This window comes from Gossypium hirsutum, chromosome A04 (genome assembly GCF_007990345.1).
Source record: "Gossypium hirsutum isolate 1008001.06 chromosome A04, Gossypium_hirsutum_v2.1, whole genome shotgun sequence".
Lineage (NCBI taxonomy): Eukaryota > Viridiplantae > Streptophyta > Magnoliopsida > Malvales > Malvaceae > Gossypium > Gossypium hirsutum.
In genome coordinates this window covers 84,205,572-84,224,535 of record NC_053427.1, presented here as the reverse complement: position 1 = coordinate 84,224,535, position 18,964 = coordinate 84,205,572, and the positions used below count along the sequence as shown (strand labels likewise).

The following is an 18,964-nucleotide window of genomic DNA, read 5'->3' as shown; positions in this document are numbered from 1 at the left end:
TTTTAACTTTATCTTAGCATCATTTTTCTAAGTATTATTTTAATTTGTTGTTTCTTTCATTTGTATAATTGCTTCTTGAAATTGTTTTGTTATGTTAATATACATTTGCTTTAAAAATTTAATTGATATTGATCTAAAAATAATTTTATACATTGTTATTATATTGTTGGTGAATTTTACGTGTATATATATACATATATATTATATGTTGATATGTTGATATATATTCTTTTAACTCTAAATATAATTTATTTATTTTAAGTATTTTATTGAAATCGAACACTGTTTTATATTATTATTCTTGTATATGTATTTATTTATATCAAGTTTTTACCTTATATATTATTAATCCTATGTTATTTTATACATATAATTTTTATTTTTTTAAATCTACTTGTATACGTAATTATCTTTTTTTAAAATTTATTGCATATATAATTTATGATAAAATTAATTTAATCTTATAATTCACATTTTAATTCCATGTTATCTTAGCATACACTTGTTTCTAAAATTTATTCATATGTAAATAACTCATATTAAATTATTTTTTATTATAGTCCACGTTATCGATTTCATATTAATATTTTTTTATGTATATATATTTTTCTCTAAAATTATTTATGTGTATAATGCATTTCTTTTAAGAACCATATTTTAAATCATACAATTTATTTATTGTATACACTTTCATATTTTATTATCCTTATGTATGTATTATTTATATGTGCCATCAATCCAAATCAATTTGTTACATGAAAAATTATGTTATATGTTATTTGTTTCAAAATTCCCTTTATAAATATAGATTTATAAATATACATCACTAGATTTAGGTATTTTATAAATATAGTTTTTTTTTTACCTTTTGAGTACATGATTATATTTTTAAAATTTGTTACATGTATAATTTATATATTTTTTTAAATTTTTCATACATTATTAATTTCATGCTATAATTATTCTCAAATCTACTTGTATATACATGTTTTATGAATTTATTATGCTATAATTTTTCATACATTATTAATTTCATGCTATAATTAGGAATTTGTGTTTTAAATATTTTGTATATAATTCGATTTGAGCTTTTTATTTTAGAATAACTATTTCAATAAACATATATCCCAAGTTTTAATGTAAATTTGTTAACTTATATACATATATATATATGTGGTCATTAATTCATCATTATGTTGAAAATGTCTTATACTATATTGATTTCTAATTCCATTTTATTTTATACATATTTTTGTGCATTATTTTATATTGTGCCATGTTAATTATTGTGTATATTATTTTTGTATTAATTATTCACTATCCATGTTTAAAGAATTTTTTTTGGTCACATTGTACTTAGAATAGTTATACATAATTATTGGATTTGTTAATTGTAACCTGTTGTATCCTATTATTTCATGTTCATTACCCCTTTCCTATGCAAATGTTTCGATACAATGCATTAAGCATTCCATTTTAAAATGGATAAATGTGTTTTGACCAAATTTCTACTTTTTTTATCATTAAAAATTCTGAAATAAGGCAATATCCAATATTTGGGGAATTCGGAAAATTGTGCTCAATCGTACTAGGTATGATTTTTCCGGTGAACTAAATATTTGGATAACCTTTTATAATTTTAGTGTATGAGTTTTCAAAAGTCGAAAATCAATTACGCTTTCAAAGGTATAATGGATCGTATCCAATCGTGCTGGGTATGATACTACATATCTTTGAAAAGAGAGAATTTTGACTACTAATCTGAACTATTTAAATATTTTAAAAAGAATCATACTTTGGAAAATCTTCTCTTTAAAAACCTTTTTGGCATAAGGATAGCATCAAATCAATTTGGTACCAATTTTTAGGCGTAATGAGGGTCCTAACCCTTCCTCATGTGTAACAGACTCCTGAACCCACTTTTTTATTTTTCATAGAATAAAACGTTTTAACAGGTGGCCCAATCACACCTAAATCAAGAGATTGATGACGACTCCACATGTATATTTTCAAAAGTTGATCCCCATTGTTTTCAAAATAAAAAGGGTTTCGACAACAGTGGTCCTACCCCTACCAACGCCAAATGCATTATATATATTCACTTATACTAATGTAAAAATAACATGATTTTGCACACTTTTATATCTTTTTCTACTATTAATATTTAACAATCCAACCATTAAATTTAATATTTTATCATGTAGGTTATGCATATCAAGTTTGAAATAAACCTTTTTTTACTATTTATTTTATGTAAAAAAATCTTTCAACCATTAAATATATATCAATATAGACAATATTTTATATCAGTATGATAGAGATATCGAACTAATTCTAAATTTTACATGTGTGACAAGTACTATTATACTAATAAATTCAATGGTTGAATTGTCAAAATATCAATAGTAGAAAAAATTAAGACTATAAAACCATATTCGTTTTACACCGATATACATATTAAAACATAAAATAAGGCCGGCCACCACATTCCAAAACAAGGCAAATAAAAATAAATAGAAAATCAAACAAAAAGCCTTTACTTGATCCTTACAAAAAAAATCTAATCTTAATCAATCTGTCTTTTCAAATAAAAATAAATATTAAAATAAAATAATCTTAAAATCTAAAAAAAAATTGTAAGCTACTTTTGCTCCCATGCCAAATTTTCCATGCAATCCACATTTCAACTTATTTTCCAACTCTTAGGACATATATTGCACTACATAAAACTTACTAATAAAGTACCAAAATTAGTAGAAACCATGTCCAAAGTTCATTAAATTTAACCACAACAATATTTCAATTAAGCACATTACCCCACAAAAATGCCCACCAAGAAAAAAAATAGTAAAACAGCATGGAGGTCGGTAGAGAAAAAGTCAACAAAAGAAGCCATAAACCATCAACAAAAAACCTAATTCCAAAGTCCAAAAGGGAGAAAGAAAGACAAGGAAAAGTGTCACACCCCAAACTTAAAAATGTTTTGTTTGCATATTATGGGAGTTTATCACTTGCCTCTTTGTTAGGATTTTAATCCTAGAGAACTTTTAAAGGTGATAGTCGGTCGACTCTAAAAACTTGATAAGAGATTATCTATAGGGATATGATAGCAAAGGTCAAAGTTTTATTAAGAAGATAATATCTTCTACTTATTGGTAAAAAATTTCAAAGAAGTTGAGATGCATTGAAGCTACATCAAGGTTGCCTATTAAAGGCTTAGAATACTCTTTCATGTTGATGTATATTTTGAAAGTTTTACTTATTCGATAGGAAAATTTTATTTAAGTATAATTGCTTTGTAATTTCACTTTCTAATATAATGATTATTTCCTTCTAGTGGAAGTCTGATTTGAGTAAAGAGTGAGTGTTGATGCATTAAAGCTATGTAACAGTAAGGCTACAATTATATTTGGTAAGTTGGGATAAAGTTGGTTTTTAAAAGTTGTAATAGGAAGTCTATATAATGGATTCATTCTGGGCAAGGCCCCACAACATAGGTTATTGAATTGAATTGCGAAACCAATTTTGTGGCTCCTCTATTATTCCTTCTTTACTTATGTTTTATTACTTTTTAACTATTTCATTTAACCGTCGGAACAAACATTGCAATATTATTTCAACAACTCAATAAAAAATGGTTTATTATACCCAAACATGTCCATTGGTGCCACCTAACTTACTTGATGTGATCCTTGTGTTTAATTGATAGCGCTCAACTTTATGAAAAAAAAAGCATTTATGAGAATTAAAATCAATAGCAATGTGGACTACAGAAGGAGATAAGATTACAAATCACAATTCCAAAAGCTCTGAATGTTATTTTTATGTAGATGTCAAAAAGTTCAAACAAATTTCTAAATTTGTTTCTATAAATAAATAAAAAACCTTGGAGTATTCTCAAAACAACTCATAAAAGTTCTCTTAGAGTGAAATTGTCAAAACTTCATATGCTAACAACTAGTTTTAAAAACCTTAGAATGTTTGGTGATGAAACTTGGTTGAGTTTTTTTACTAAATTATGTGATATTACTAATGAAGCTTCTACTTTTAGTGAGGAATACTTTAATGTTAAATTAGTTTGAAAGGTGTTGTGATAATTGTAGAAAGGTTTACCATCAAAGTTACAACAATTGCAAAAGATATCAACACCATGCAAATAAATGAGTTGATTGGTTAATTACAAACATTCGAGACCAAAGCAAAAGATAAAAATTCAAGTTTGAGAAGAATATTGCTTTCACTATCACATCAGATATTGTAACAATTGAACCAACATTTGGTTCTTTAAAATATCTTAGACCCTTTTCCAAATTTTTCAATAAAGTTTTCAAGTTATTCTCTAAGAATGGTAAAAATTCAAATACGAATCAATTTTGTATCAAGAAAAAAAGAATGGTTGTTGAAGAGCTTAAGAAGAAAAATCCAAATCCATGAAAGCCAAGGCTTTGGACACATACATGCTGGATATATAAACACATTCAAAAGGAAAATAAGTCCTTCCATGTTACTTGAAGTGATGAGGATACTGCTTGTGAAGAAGAAGATGGTCAATGAAGCAATTACTTACTTTTGTAGTAAAAACTTGTTCTAACTTCTAGTGTTGTAGAAACTATTGAGACAATTTCAAAAGAGGATAGTAACATTGATGTTGATATAAGTATTGATGAGTTATAAGAAATTTACAAGTTGTTGGAACATTGTAACATAGTATATAAAGATAATGAAAACCTCATAATTGAAAACTCCACTTTGAAGAAAAACCATCAGAGATTAGTTTAAGAAATAAAGAAAAAAGGTATTTTTTACTTATCGTGAGTTTGAATTGAAAGCTTTACAAAAAAAAAAAAGATTTAGTTATTTGATCAAGAGATACTTAAGTTGGATACATAAGTGATAAGCTTGATGAAATACTAGTTGTTGGAAAAACAAAAACCAGTTAAAAAGGCCTGAGCTATATTGATAATGGTAAGAAATCTCTTCCCTTACTATTTTTATTAAAACTAAAGAAACTTTTGTTGATTCCTAGTTCGAGGAAATTTTCAAAAGCATATCTATTATTATTGTGAAGTGATTGGCCATATTAGACCTTAGTGTTAAGATGATTGATGATTTGAAAAGAAGTAACTCTAGACATGTTACAGAACATGTTTCAACTTCCTTATTATTATTGTTGTCAATGCCAAGAAAATTGGCGCTCTCGAAAATTCAACACAAGCAAGAGCGTAGACCTGTATGTCACTCTTGTGGAGTAATTGGACACATCAAACCAAGATGCTTTAAGCTACTTAATGATATTAGAAGAATCAATTATGTTTCACCACATGTTGCAACTCCACTTAGACCAACTAAGAAGAACAAGCAAATACAAGCATAGGTGAGGAATGTTCAATCACGAATCTATTTTGAAGATCAAAAATAGATTGATGCTTGAGTGAAACGTAATGTTGCTACCCATGTTGATCATAATAAATATATTTCACGAGTTACAACTCTGATTTGCAAGATTATTGATGTAGTCCCTTGTCTTGTCCCCTTTAACAAACCTGATGCAATTTGAAAGGTGGTGAATTGAGTAAGGGAAAGCATAAGAATGAAGATGAGCAATAAAAGTAGAGTTTTGTTAAAAATGTCAAAGAAGAAAATTGTTAGAACATTATGTCAAAGCAGTTTGTCAAACCTAATTGTTGCAACAACTAGCTTGACAATGCTCTATGACAAAAACTATGCTTATTTTGTGTTAAATGTTAATTTTTTTTTACTTGTAATCTTTTATTATTGATGATATATTGCGATATTAGGCCAAACAAATTTAGAATTATTATGTATAAAGGAAACTAATAATTATTTGGAGAGCCCTTAGATTATGGCAGTTTATCACTTGTTTCATTATTAGAGTTTTAATCTAGAGAACTCTTGAAAGTGATAATTAATCTATTTTGAAGATTTGATAAGAAACTATCTAAAGGGATATGATAGGAAAGATAAGACATTTATTTAAAAGATAATGTTTGTTATTTATTAGAGGATAATTTGAAAGAAGTTGAAATGCATTGAAAGTATTTCAAGGGTGCCTATAGAAGTGTTGGGACCATCTTTCATGTTTTGTATATTTTGATAGCTTTATTTTATGGATAAGGAACATTTATTTAAGTAAATTTGTTTTATAATTTCACTTTTGAGTGAAAAAGGTGGTTTGAATGTAGAGAGAGAGCATACAAACTGCACAATTTTGAGGTTACAATTATCTTTAATGAGTTTGAGTAAATTGGGTTGGTTATCAAAAGTTGCATCAGGAAATTTGTATAGTGAACAACATAAGTTCTTAATCCAAAGTACATAACTAATTTTTTGGCTCCAACTAATTTTGTGGCTCCTCTATTGCTCTTTCTTCAGTAATGCTTTGCAATTCTTAATTGTTTCATTGAAGAAATATTACATTGAAGAACTATTACAACACTTATTTATTTTTATTTTTTAAAATATACATCTATCGTTTTTTTTGAATAATCTCATTATAGGTTCTTATCATAGCTACTCTTTTTAATACAATGCCTATGAAAATGATGCGCTTCAGCACATTTGAACCCATGTCCTCCTGTATTGACAATAATACCCATACTAATTGAGCTAAAACTCAATCGACAAATATACAACACTTATTTTAACTATAATGCCCAAATTTCTGTAATTTCGGCTTTTGTGATTGTTGAGCATGGAAACATCGAAACTTGTGTTTTGATTCTTTTTGGTATAAATATATGTGGTTTAGGAGGTTATGTGCTCTGGGGTGTGTTTGGGAGGTCCCAAGTTCGAGCCATAACTTGGGCTAAATTTTGGTTTTATCTAGTTAAAGTCTGACTTTTGGTTAATGGGCTTAAAAGAATTTATTGGTAGAAATATAATAGAATGAGCCTGTTGGTCTAGTGGTTAAATGGCAAGGAATTATGCCTGAGATCTCAATTTCGAGTCGTGGGTGTAGCATTAATTTTACTGTTAAGTTGTGCAGACATTTGAGTTGGACTAAAACACTAAAGGGGGTAGGGTTTATCAGATGTTTTCTTTTTCTTTTTGCTCTCTCTGCCGTTTTCTTTTTCCCAAATCCCCCTTGCTGCCAAAATTCTCTTCTTCTCTGTTTTTCTTCTTTTTCGATAAGCTTAGGCATATTGCTAGTGGTTCTGTCGATTCGGTAAGTATCGCTTTATTAAATTGCGTGACTTCGTTTAGAGATTGTTTAAGAGGGATTTTATTTTCTATTCAGAGGATTATCAAAGTTCTGTAAATTGCTAATCGGGTTCTAACCAGCGAAGAATCACTGTTATTCGTTGAAGGTAAGTAGAGCTCTCATTTCAGGATTTGCTTATTCTTAATAATCTGACTTAAGAGACTGATTTTGGGTTCGCTATGATCAATTTTAGGCTTTGGAGTGCTCATGGTTGGATTAGCAACGAAAACGAACCAGGTGTATACTCTAATTACATAGAAAATAAGTTTCGATGAAAGCCAAAAAGTGGCCAGTCGACCCCACATGGGCTTGTGGTCTGCCCATGTGGTAGCCTGCTTTCCGAGACACGGGCGTGTCACTGACGAGCCAGGCCGTGCGCGTGCCACACGGGTGCAACGAACATGGGTGTGTGATGGCTTGTAGGCCGTGTGCGAGGCACTAGCTCAGCAAAATGAGCCGTGTGGGCCACACAGGTGAACCACACAGGCGTGTGGGAATCTGGGCCAGGCTGTATGATCCACATGGGCAAGGCCAATTTGGACCGTGTGACCCACATAGGCGTGTGGGCCTACACCGGCAAGGCACACAGGCGTGTGAGCCCCTTTAATCTGAAATGTTCTGTAAGGTTACACGGGTCGCCTAAGTCGATTGTGACCTGTAGTAGGGTCGGTAAGCCTTAACTAGACTCTTAATTCTGTGATGTATGTGCTCGCATGATATACTTAGCATAATTATCTAATATGTTCTGTAAATAAATGTATAATATGTTTGTCTGCATTACAGCATGCCATACTTGTATGATGCATTACATCGGAGTGGGTTTGACGAAGTGAAGGGAGTATCTGAAGGGCTTCATAAGCCCGTCACCTGGCAACTAAGCTGCATACTTATGATATGTGCTGCGATGTGGTACCTTATGGTGTGTAGGGTTGGATGGGTCGATTATATCCCCATATATGGTGTGCAGGGATGGGTGGGTCAATTTTATCCCCACATGGTGTGATGGGTTGGACGGAGATGGTGTGCAGGGTTGATGGGCATAATGTTTTCTGATATCAGATCTGTTATGCATGTGATATCTGTATGGCTAAGGCCGAATAATTGTATTCTGTTATCTCTTTGTATGCATGCTGTTTGTGGGGATGTACACACTGAGTTTATGAAAACTCACCCTTTTGTTTATTTTGTTTGTCAGGTAATCTTCGGCAGTAGATGGATCGGTATGACGGAGGGCTCGATGGTGGCCACTGGTAGACATTCATGGATTTTTTAGTAACACCTTGTTTTGTCTACTTTATTTAAATATATGTTTTGGGATTTTAAATTGTTAAATTATTGATTTATGAATTAATGATGTTTTAGCTTCCGCGTTAATAAAATGCTTTCACTTAATATTTGGATTAGAGATTTCACGCTTAAATAAAGATAACAAACTAGATGATTTTTAACTTGTTAAGTTTTTTTTTTTCTAAAAGCACTCACATGTAACACCACCAGATTCGCTATAGCGTTTAGGTCGAGTTTGGGGGTGTTACATTAACAACTCAATAACACAATAATTTACTATAACCGGATGTATGCATTTTCGATACTTACAAATTTGTCTTAGATCCTTGGGTTAATAAGAACTGTACATGCTTAAATTGCATATGATAAAACCCAGACCCAACTTTAAAGTTGGTACAGCCCGCTGGCACAGTTCTTAAGTGTTTTTCCCCTTATTTTTGCACCTAATTAACATGTTATTATGGGACTAATACTGGCAAAGATATGAACCATTCGTAAAGGTCTATAACTGCAATTTTTTCTTAGCAACATAACGGTAATTTTGCTGAAAATCCAATACCACCCACACCAGATGAAACACACCAAACTCCGGCCAAACCGTCCCCAACGAAGACAAATGGCAGCAACTACTCTGCCATACTAGGAAATTGCTTAACCGGTACTCGCCCCCAGTGCGGATTAGAATGTCAGGATCTGGCGCAATGGCCATGTACATATGTTTTTCAATGTCTACCACCTTTATGAGTCGCTCGTAGTCGTTCGCCTCGTCGTATCCCATGATTCCGATACCATCATCCCATTTTTCTTTGCACGATTCTTCGACCGCATGCAAGATCTCATCGGAACAAGTGTAGCAAATGCATATCGTCAACACAAAGTTCTTGTAACCCGCGGTGGATTCCATGAGTCTCTTGGCCGCATCCTGAATATCCGCACTCAATAGTTGTAGGTTCCCCGCAAAATGGACCCTCACCAATCGAAGTTTTGACATCCACGTTAATAGCATGACGCTCTCCATCGTCAAGTCCATGATCTTTTGAACTTCTTCCGGGTGCCTTCTGAAATTGTCGATGCTGAAAGCATACGCCGTAACATATTTAACACCAAGCTCCATGCAGTAAATGATCAAATGCAAGAGTGCCAATGCCCCTGCATCGTACCCCGTCATGTCGTCTATCTTCTTCTTCTTAGCGTATCTTCGGTTCCCATCCATGATCACAGCAATGTGAGACGGGATCGGACCGACTCGAAGGACTCGAAACAAACATTTCCTTAAGAAACTCCTCCATCCAGAAAAGATGCCTATTATAATATCTTCTCTGAACATATCAAATTTGTTTTGAAAATGAAAGTTAAGATGTTAAAGAGTTGCAAAGTGAGATATTTAACATTACAGGCAACCAATCCAATGTCGTTTTCTTTTGCAGCATTTATGGAACATGTTGAAAGCATGACAACTTATCACAAACAATGAACTCACATGCACTTTTGTCTGTTCCTGGAATTGCTGTAACTACGTAGCCAAAAATTATATACTATGTTTGAGATATCATATGAATAAAAAATGAAAAGTCTGAACAATGTAGGACCGTGTTTATAACCGGAGGGAATAGAGCTCAGATTTGATTGGTTAAGTGAGAAAGATCTTTTTGAGTTGTATAAGCAAAATTTCATCGAAATTTGGGCTCATTAGAATGCAATAAATTCACCTAAGCCTTTGATTATACACATTATGTACCATAGCATCAAGTAAAATGGTCTAAAAGAATGCAATAAATTCACTTATAGAAGAACCCCAAATGCATAATCATATGCAAGGGCCCAATTTGGCCAACCCCAAATCTGATATCTTTACTATATAACACTGCGATGGACAATTTCCCTTTATCCACTTGTTGGAGCCATATAAGTTAACAGCCATGGCTATCACTGAAGTCAACTGCTGTGAATAGCACAGAACCATTTTCTTGCAGGGAGATTTCGACTATGTGCATAGCGGTGTTTATGTGGGAAACACACCCACTTTACCCTTTCATTTTATTTCTCAACAGAGACGAGTATCACAACCGGTAAATATATATATACACCTTTTTCAAGTGCCTTTCTTTGTTTACTCTTTGTTGATTTTCAATTTTTGGAATTTTGGGTTTTTGTTTTTAAGGCCAACTGAGCCATTGACATGGTGGGAAGGTGGGGAGATTCTTGGTGGAAGAGATGGGCAAGCTGGTGGGACATGGTTGGCTTCTTCTAGGGATGGTAGATTGGCTTTTATCACCAATTTTAGGGAATTCCAATCCATTCCTCAAGCTAAAAGTAGAGGAAATCTCCCTGTTGATTTCTTGCAGGTAAAAAGTTTTGTTTTCTAATTTTAATTATTGGTTCAATCTCTGAAACTTTTCTTTTCATATTTCCATGATTGATTTTGAAGAACCCCTTTTTTTTCAGTATGTATTTGATCAATTATGAAACATTTCCTGAATTGATTTTTGCTTGTTCTGTTTGCTTGTGGATGGTTCATGAAAGAGTGATCTTCATATTACTAGTTGTTAAAATCTCAGTAGGATGCCATAATTGGAGTTGATGAAGAAAAGAGTTCTTGTGGAATAATCTGTCCTCGGACTGCACTAGGCAATTCTTTGGGGATTAAACTTGACACTGCTCTGCATTAGACTATATATCGTGCCCCTCCCCCCCCCCAATGTCTACTTTTTTGTATGACCAAGGTATCGTTCAAGTTCATTTTACAGTAATTCTTTCGGGATTTATGGCTGTTCCTCTCAACAATGTTGTAAACTTGAGTTCTTTGAGTGTAATGTGCCCTATCACTTGTTAGTTTTGTCACTCTATTGTCTACTTATGAGCATCAGATAGACACGAATCAATGTTAGGCACACCAAGACAGACGGTAAATATGGGGATATGACTTCCAAGGACTCTTCAAATCAATGGAAAACTTAGAGAATTTGATTATATTCGTATCATACACATGCCCATATCTGGCACGCACTCTTAATTGCTTTTCTTGGGGAAGTGGTGGGAGGTGGAAGAACCTGGATGCCTTAATGGCCTTGTTTTGAGTCTCATTGTTGCACATGAGGATTAAGAACTATTTTAACATTAACTTTGAGCTACTTTTGCTCAAGTGGGTGCATGATACCAACCTATAAATCTACAATATCTGGAAAACTTTTGATCTATGTTGTTCAAACTTTTCGTTTTTTCTGGTACTACACATGTCTGACACGTATCTGGCACATATTTGGACACTGAGTATAGGGATCATTTCTCCAAGATTTTCCAAATGCATAGAAATCTTGAAAAAAATTTAGCATACTCGTGTTGGTACTCACATATCTGCCACATATCTAGACATGAGTATGGGGAACACTTCTCCAAGGACTCTCTGAATACATGAAAATCTAGCACTTGTGTATGGCACTGGCAACCAATTCAGAGAAAATTAGCTTCTTCTAATCATTCTGCTTGTGTCATTACTTGTTCAATCTTGATATGAATGAGTACACTTTATAGTACTTAGAAATGTACAAGTTCCTTTTGGTAGGGATGAATTTTATTAAGAAACCCTCAGTTGATTGTTGGGATTCCATGATTTCAGAGCAAGAAGAAGCCTATTGAATTTGCTGAAGAAGTGGTGAAGGAGGCAGATCAGTACAATGGGTTCAACCTTATATTAGTTGATGTTCGTTCAAAATCCATAGTTTATCTAACGAACCGACCGGAAAAAACTGGCAACTTTGTCACACAGGTTTCACCTGGGATTCATGTTCTATCAAATGCAAACCTAGATTCACCTTGGCTCAAGGTGAGGTGGTTTTTCATGTTTTTGATTTTTCATGCATATTCACTTGATGATTTAGGAATTGTCCTATACCGTTCCGGCACTGCATGCATAGAAAAACTTTTAAAGTTTTGAATATACCTATAGGGTAATCACTATTTGAGGTTTGAACTTGGCAAATTTTCTTACATTGAAGTTTGAACTTTTTTTGTTCAAGTTAAGCCCTAAACTTGACAATTGTTCTCACATTGGGACCTAAATTAGGCAATTGTTCTTACACGGGGACCTAGATTAGGCAACTGTTCCCGCTTTAGGGCTTGAACACTTTTTTTGTCCAAATTAGTCCTTGACATTTGCTGCTACATGGTGCCTGAACTTTAGGGTTTTTGAAAAACTAATTTTGACAAAAAAAGAAACTCAAGCCTCCATGTGGGAAAATTTGCCATATTGCCAAGTTTAAGCTTAACTTGGATAAAAAGAAGTTCAGGCCTCAATGGGGGAACAATTTTAAGTTTAGAGCCTAATTTAGACCAAAAAAAGTCCAAGTCCCAACATAAGAAAAATTGCCTTCCAAATAGAGATTTAACCCCATACCTATATCTAACATTTACAGAATCCAAGTCCAAAACATTAGCCATTGAGTTTTTATTACAGCTGCATGGTTGCATCTTATGTAGGCTCAAAGATTGGATCATAATTTCAAGGAGGTATTGGCTAGATATGGCAAAGATGAACTTCCACTTAAAGAGATGGTTGGCCAACTAATGATGGACACCACTAAAGATGATTTAAGCTTGTTACCCCACATATACTCACCTGAGACTGAATATGATTTGAGTGCCATTTACATAGATACCACTCGTCCCCAGGTAAAAATTTAATGCTTAGGTTTAAAATTATGGTTGAATATTGGTGAACAGTGATGAGGGCTGTTTTTCTTTTCTCGTGGGAATTGTGCAGGGATGTTATGGAACCAGAAACCAGTCAGCATTGACAGTGAAATCAAATGGGGAGGTGTGCTTTTATGAAAGATATTTGGACAAGGATCGGTGGAAAGAGAATACAGTAACTTACCAAATAGAGATGACCACAAAGTAAACATCATTTGCATGATTGATATATATCATTGGCAGGTTGAGGTTTATTTTCAAGACATTTGAACGTACGTTTGATTAACAAGCTAATGATAGTCAATAACAAGTTTTTTCCTATAAATTTTCATTTTCGATTGTTATTCTACATATAACAATTTCAATATATTTAATTATATTTAAAAAAAGTTAATAGTATTTATGTTTAAGTCCTTCAACGTTTTTTATTTTACATTAGTAATAATATATTATCTTATTATAAATTGATGATATATTAATTCATATTTTATGGGCCCCTAAAATGAAAAAAATTTCAAAAAAATAAATTTGCACTTTTAACCTCTAAAAATTTGATTTAATCATGGTGAGTAAAGTTTACAATTGGATGCACATAAGATGACATATGGTAATATTGATCTAGTGGGAGAGAATATCGTAAGTCTGCCCGTGAGTAAGTCACCTAAGGGTGCGAAGCCTAGGTTCGAATAGAGGCTACCAAGGTCAATAGGCCTGAAACAGTGCACATGTGAGGAGTCCGGGGATTCTCGGAAAGTCCTGGAAAAGGTTTGATCCTAATCTTTGAAATTTCAAAATATGGGAAGACTAAAATTAAGCATAAATTGATGGTACATATCAGCCATATTAATTACTTAAAACATCTCATAAATCGAGTATTGGATTATTGAGGAACACTCGCATAGTAACACCAAACATGCAAAACCCAGATTTTGCTACTGACATACATATGTAACACCAAAACCAAAACCAAAATCTCTGCTCAGGAAGCACAAGTGGCACAGGTACAACCCGTCCTGCATTTACAGTACAGCTTCCCTGTCCCTGCAGCGACATCGTCCTTGCTGCATGTACATGGATTGCAACCGCAGTGGTCGCCGCACGAGCACCGCTTGTGGTCCGCCCCACTTGTGGTCTCCGTCGTTGTGCACCTGTAGGTCATGACAGTTGACAACAAAAGCAAAGAGGTGGGCATGTAGTTAGGTCCCGACAGTCTGAGCAGTAAAACAAGACACAAAGAATCGCAACTGTCAAATGGTCGGTTTGTCCTGTCAGAGAAAAATAAATATCCAAGGAGAAAGATACTTCTGCTCAGAACACATGTGGCGCACGGATGGAATGTCAGAGCAGCATGTGTTCGTGGTTCTTGAATGTTGAATTTGTGAGTTTCAAAATCCAAATACCTTGTTTGACATTTTTTACTTATATTTGAAGGCAAATATGTAAGCTATCAAAACCTAACACTAATTTTACTCAATACCAAGTTCTGAGAGTTTAAATTTTATTCTATTTATATCTTCCTAACTTTTTCAGACATTTTCTCATTATCAATCCAACATGTATCGATGAAAATAAAGGAAACCATGAAAATAAGGGGGGGGGAGTGTAAATGAACCTGCAAGACCCGCCACCGGGACAAGGGGAAGGACAACCACACCTGTCGTTACACACGACAACCTCTCTAACACTCACCCTCGCATCCGCCATTTTTTCAGTCCTTTTTTTTGTGTTGGAGCTATTATTTCCCTTTTTATTTTTTATTATTTTTTGTGAATTGTGAAGAAAATGAAGTCTCCCTGTATTTGGTTTAAATGGGTGTTTTGAAAAACATGCATGTAAACCAAGTGTCGGAAAACATAAAACTGAAGAACAACACATGGCGATACGTGTCAAACAGGGTTCATCATCAAAGCTGGTGTGCTGGTGGCGCTACAATACTTTGATTGCGAGTATCCGCACATACTTAGCTCAACTTTCATGATATGCGTCATTTCCATCACTAGTCTGATTAATGGATAAAATATTAGTTCGATTAGTATTAATATTATTTTTAGTGTAAAAAAGTGTGATTTTGAGTATTTCAAAACGTAAAAAAAATGTTATTTTAAGTACTTTAAAATATATTATCTTTTTATTTAAAAATTGATGAGGAATTATGAATAATTTTAGACATTTTATAAATAGAAAAACTTAAAAACATTAGGATGATTACACTCGGTGTATGATGGGTCTATGTTCTTGTTTAGATTTGTGTTTTTTCCAATTTGTATTTTTTTAGTGTAAATCTGAGTAATTATAAATAAATAGTTTAAATAATTACAATGTAAAACAAAATTAAATATACTAAAAATTAATAAAATTCAGATTAAAATGAATAAATTGACTGAACAAAGAATTGAGTGATTAGAACTGTGTGTTGGTTTGATGGTTAGAGTATTCATTATCTCAAGTGTGGTTTGGGTTTAAATCATATTAGTCACATTGCTATTAAAACTTTTATTGAAAATATATAAAAAAATATTTTTTAATATTTTTAAATTTAAAAATTAGTTAAATGTTCACGTTACCAAAATTAACAAACGATAACTTTTCTGTACATTTTGAGGGTTATTTGAAAAAAATGTAACTTTAAAAATTAAATAAAGAGTTAAAATATTTTTTTTATAAAATTTAAGGATAAATAAATTATTATGCTTTTCTAATTCTCAGCAACTTGTAAAGAGGGATAGCTGCAGTGATAATATTTTTCCCATAACAAGTCTAGTTTAAGTGTGGATTTCAAACACATATATATTAACATTTTTTTAGTGTATTATTTATAACTTATTAATACCAAAAATGAAAAGAGAATAAAATGTTCAAGAAATCGTTTAAATGGTTTTGAGAGTATATATAAATAATAAGATATATTTTCTCATAATTTTATTATATTTAACTTTATTATTAATTAAAATATTTAAATTTAAAAAATAATTTTATTGATACTTATACGTTATTTGTTAGTTTGTGTAAACTTTAATTAAAGTTAAGCGTTAGCCTGGATTGTTGCAGCACAATTTCAGTTGTTAAACATCATGCATTCTCGGGTATCTAAATCCACAATCCAAACTGTCATCTTTATGTATAACTCGAAGGACAAAAATGTTATAGTAGAACCACACAATATACTAACAAATGAAATTACAATTTGTACACATTTTATGATCTTCACATATAATGGGATTTAAATCAAAATAAAATTTAGATAAAAACTCAATGATCTCACTCAAATATTAAAAAAATTTAGATAATCTTTTTGATGAACAAATTAATAGTTGGATAATCAAAATAGAACGAATCGTATAGTTGATTAAACATTCTTGTATTTTACCCTTTTTTTATTTGTATGAGACTCCGTTGTTCGGTAGCTACACTGGACACTAACTAAAATAGAAGTTGAACCGACCTATATCTCTAAATGACGGTAAGCTCTCTTAGTTTTGTATTTTAAGGTATTAAGCTTCTTAGCGTTCATGGGTGAGATATTCATCCTTGTTTGATAAGTAACACCAAAAACTCAATTAAATATTTTATAATACAATGCTTAATAAATATAAAGGTCAAACAAATTTTAGATTTAAATAATATAATTTATTCTTTTTATATTTTATAATATTGTTAATAAATTTAATTTATTAACATCGATAATTATTCTTCTTAGTGCTATTTTTTTAAAAAAATTAAATATAAACTAAATGTTATTTTTTTAAATTATAAAATACAATTAATGTGACTTGAATCCAAGCTACACCTATGGCGATAAATACCCTTGACTATCAAACCATCACATAGGGTTTTAAACTAAATGTTTAATCTTATTAAAAATACATGTCAAACCAATATTTAAAGATGCTTTTTAAGTTACATCAATATTTTAATTAGAATAGTTAATAATGTTGAAATTTTAGAATAATTAATAATATAATAAATTATACTATTAGTTACTAAATTATGGGTAAGTTTTTGTTTTTGTCACTTAACTAAAAAAATTACAATTTGATCCCTGAACTATTCAAAATTTTTCATTTAAATCATTGAACTATTCAAAAACTTTTATTTTAGTCATTGGGCTATTAAGTTTTTTTTTAATTCAGCCAGTGAGCTCCAAGTAATAATTCGACAATCTGTACGGTGGATCAATACCCATCAACGAGTAGAAGAACCTACATTAGATCCAAGTCAATTTGACGGCCAATATTCGAGATCGGAGAAAAAAGTTGTTTGAATTTTAGTTTGCAGATTCATAACGTCCAAATTTGTTTCACAAAAAAAAATGAACAATAAAAGAGAAAGGTAAAGATAGCTTTCAATTACTGCAAACAATGCAAACAGAGAAAGCCATATAACATAGATTTCAACAACCCAGTGAGTTAAATGAAAACTTTTGAATAGTTTAATGACCAAAATGAAAACGTATTCATAATTTAATGACTAATAATATAGTTTATCCTAAATATAAACGTCAACTGGTACCAAATTTAAAATAAATAAATAAACTAAATCATAAATTTTAATATAATAAAGGGGCCAAAGCTAAAATTTAACCTAAAAAAATACACCTACAATCATATATAAATTAAAGTGATTTGTCATTGTCTATTAAAATAAAGTTTTGTACGGATTCACTTGTTTTTAAAAAAGCAGTGTACTTTTTACATATGGTAAATTTCTGTATCAAATTAAATTTATGTTATCCATTGCATAGATATTTAGAATTATGTCCGGTAAAAAAGAAAGATATTTAGCATTATTGTAATGTAAAAGAAGATTTTTTTTAAAAGCAAAATGGATAAAGTTATATTTTAGTCCTTAAGTTTCATTTTTTTTTAATTTAGTCTCTAAATTTTTTTGTCACATTAGCCTTGGAACTTTTCTCAATTTTCTCAATTGGAGTGCCACATCATCAGAATGACCAAAATTGGAAAAATTTTACTAAATATGTGAGAGGTTTAAATAAAATAATTTTATGGGTCCAAATGTTGAGACCTCCCAAAAATTTGCTAATGTACCGAAAAATTTTATGAACTAAATTGAAAAATTACAAAATTTAAAGACTAGATATTGAAATATCCGAAAGCAAAACGTGAAGTTATTACTGATATTTATGGGGGAGACAGTACGAATAATGTAGGTATGGACCCGAATGAGATGAGGAAATTCCTAAGTAGGCCCTCGAAATATGGACCAATCTATAGTGCATCATCTTATTGGTATGGGCACCTGTCCCAAAGCCAAAATATCTATCCCCTGTGTTGATTATTTGTTGGGAAATTATTAAGAAAATTTTAAAGGTTAAATATTTATATATTTCCAACATTTGGAATTTAATTTTTTTTATTTTTATTATTAAAAATTTAATTTTTATTTTATTTTTTTAAATTTAAAAATTTAGGTTCAATTATTATTATTATTAAAATTATTTTATTAAATTCACTAATATCCCATTTTAAAATTTTAAAAAATATTTATTTAATAGTCACTTGATAATAAAAATAATGTTGAGAATGTTGATGTACGTTATAATAAATTTTTTTGTTGGGATGATGTTCTTAAAAAAACTAACATGAGAATTTTGATTAATTATTAATATTAACTGTTTAAATTAATTAAAAATATTATAAAAATAAATAATTATATTATATTACAAATTAAGTATATAGATTAAATATCAAATTTCAGCGTAATATAATTTTAATATTTTGAGTCAATTATTGTTTAATTAATAAAAAT

At 31.2% G+C, this 18,964-nt stretch overlaps 2 protein-coding genes and 1 long non-coding RNA gene across 3 annotated transcripts; 1 reads left to right on the top strand and 2 right to left on the bottom strand.

The window, feature by feature from the left end:
• Positions 1–8,781: 8,781 nt before the first annotated feature.
• Positions 8,782–9,865, bottom strand: LOC107888086 (dehydrodolichyl diphosphate synthase CPT3). Its single transcript, XM_016812247.2, has one exon. It carries the CDS (start codon positions 9,834–9,836, stop codon positions 9,012–9,014), a length of 825 nt encoding a protein of 274 aa, XP_016667736.2. The 5' UTR covers positions 9,837–9,865; the 3' UTR covers positions 8,782–9,011.
• Positions 9,866–10,074: 209 nt separating this feature from the next.
• LOC107886574 (transport and Golgi organization 2 homolog) lies at positions 10,075–13,597 on the top strand. The gene is made up of 5 exons (XM_041111593.1): positions 10,075–10,578; positions 10,671–10,854; positions 12,126–12,332; positions 12,986–13,177; positions 13,269–13,597. The coding sequence occupies exons 1-5, from the start codon at positions 10,496–10,498 to the stop codon at positions 13,404–13,406; spliced, it is 804 nt and encodes a 267-aa protein (XP_040967527.1). The 5' UTR covers positions 10,075–10,495; the 3' UTR covers positions 13,407–13,597.
• Positions 13,598–14,045: 448 nt separating this feature from the next.
• Positions 14,046–15,199, bottom strand: LOC107886575 (uncharacterized). Its single transcript, XR_005925785.1, has 2 exons — positions 14,811–15,199; positions 14,046–14,346 (listed from the first exon to the last, which is right to left on the bottom strand). It is a non-coding gene; the product is annotated as an uncharacterized lncRNA (long non-coding RNA).
• Positions 15,200–18,964: the final 3,765 nt, after the last annotated feature.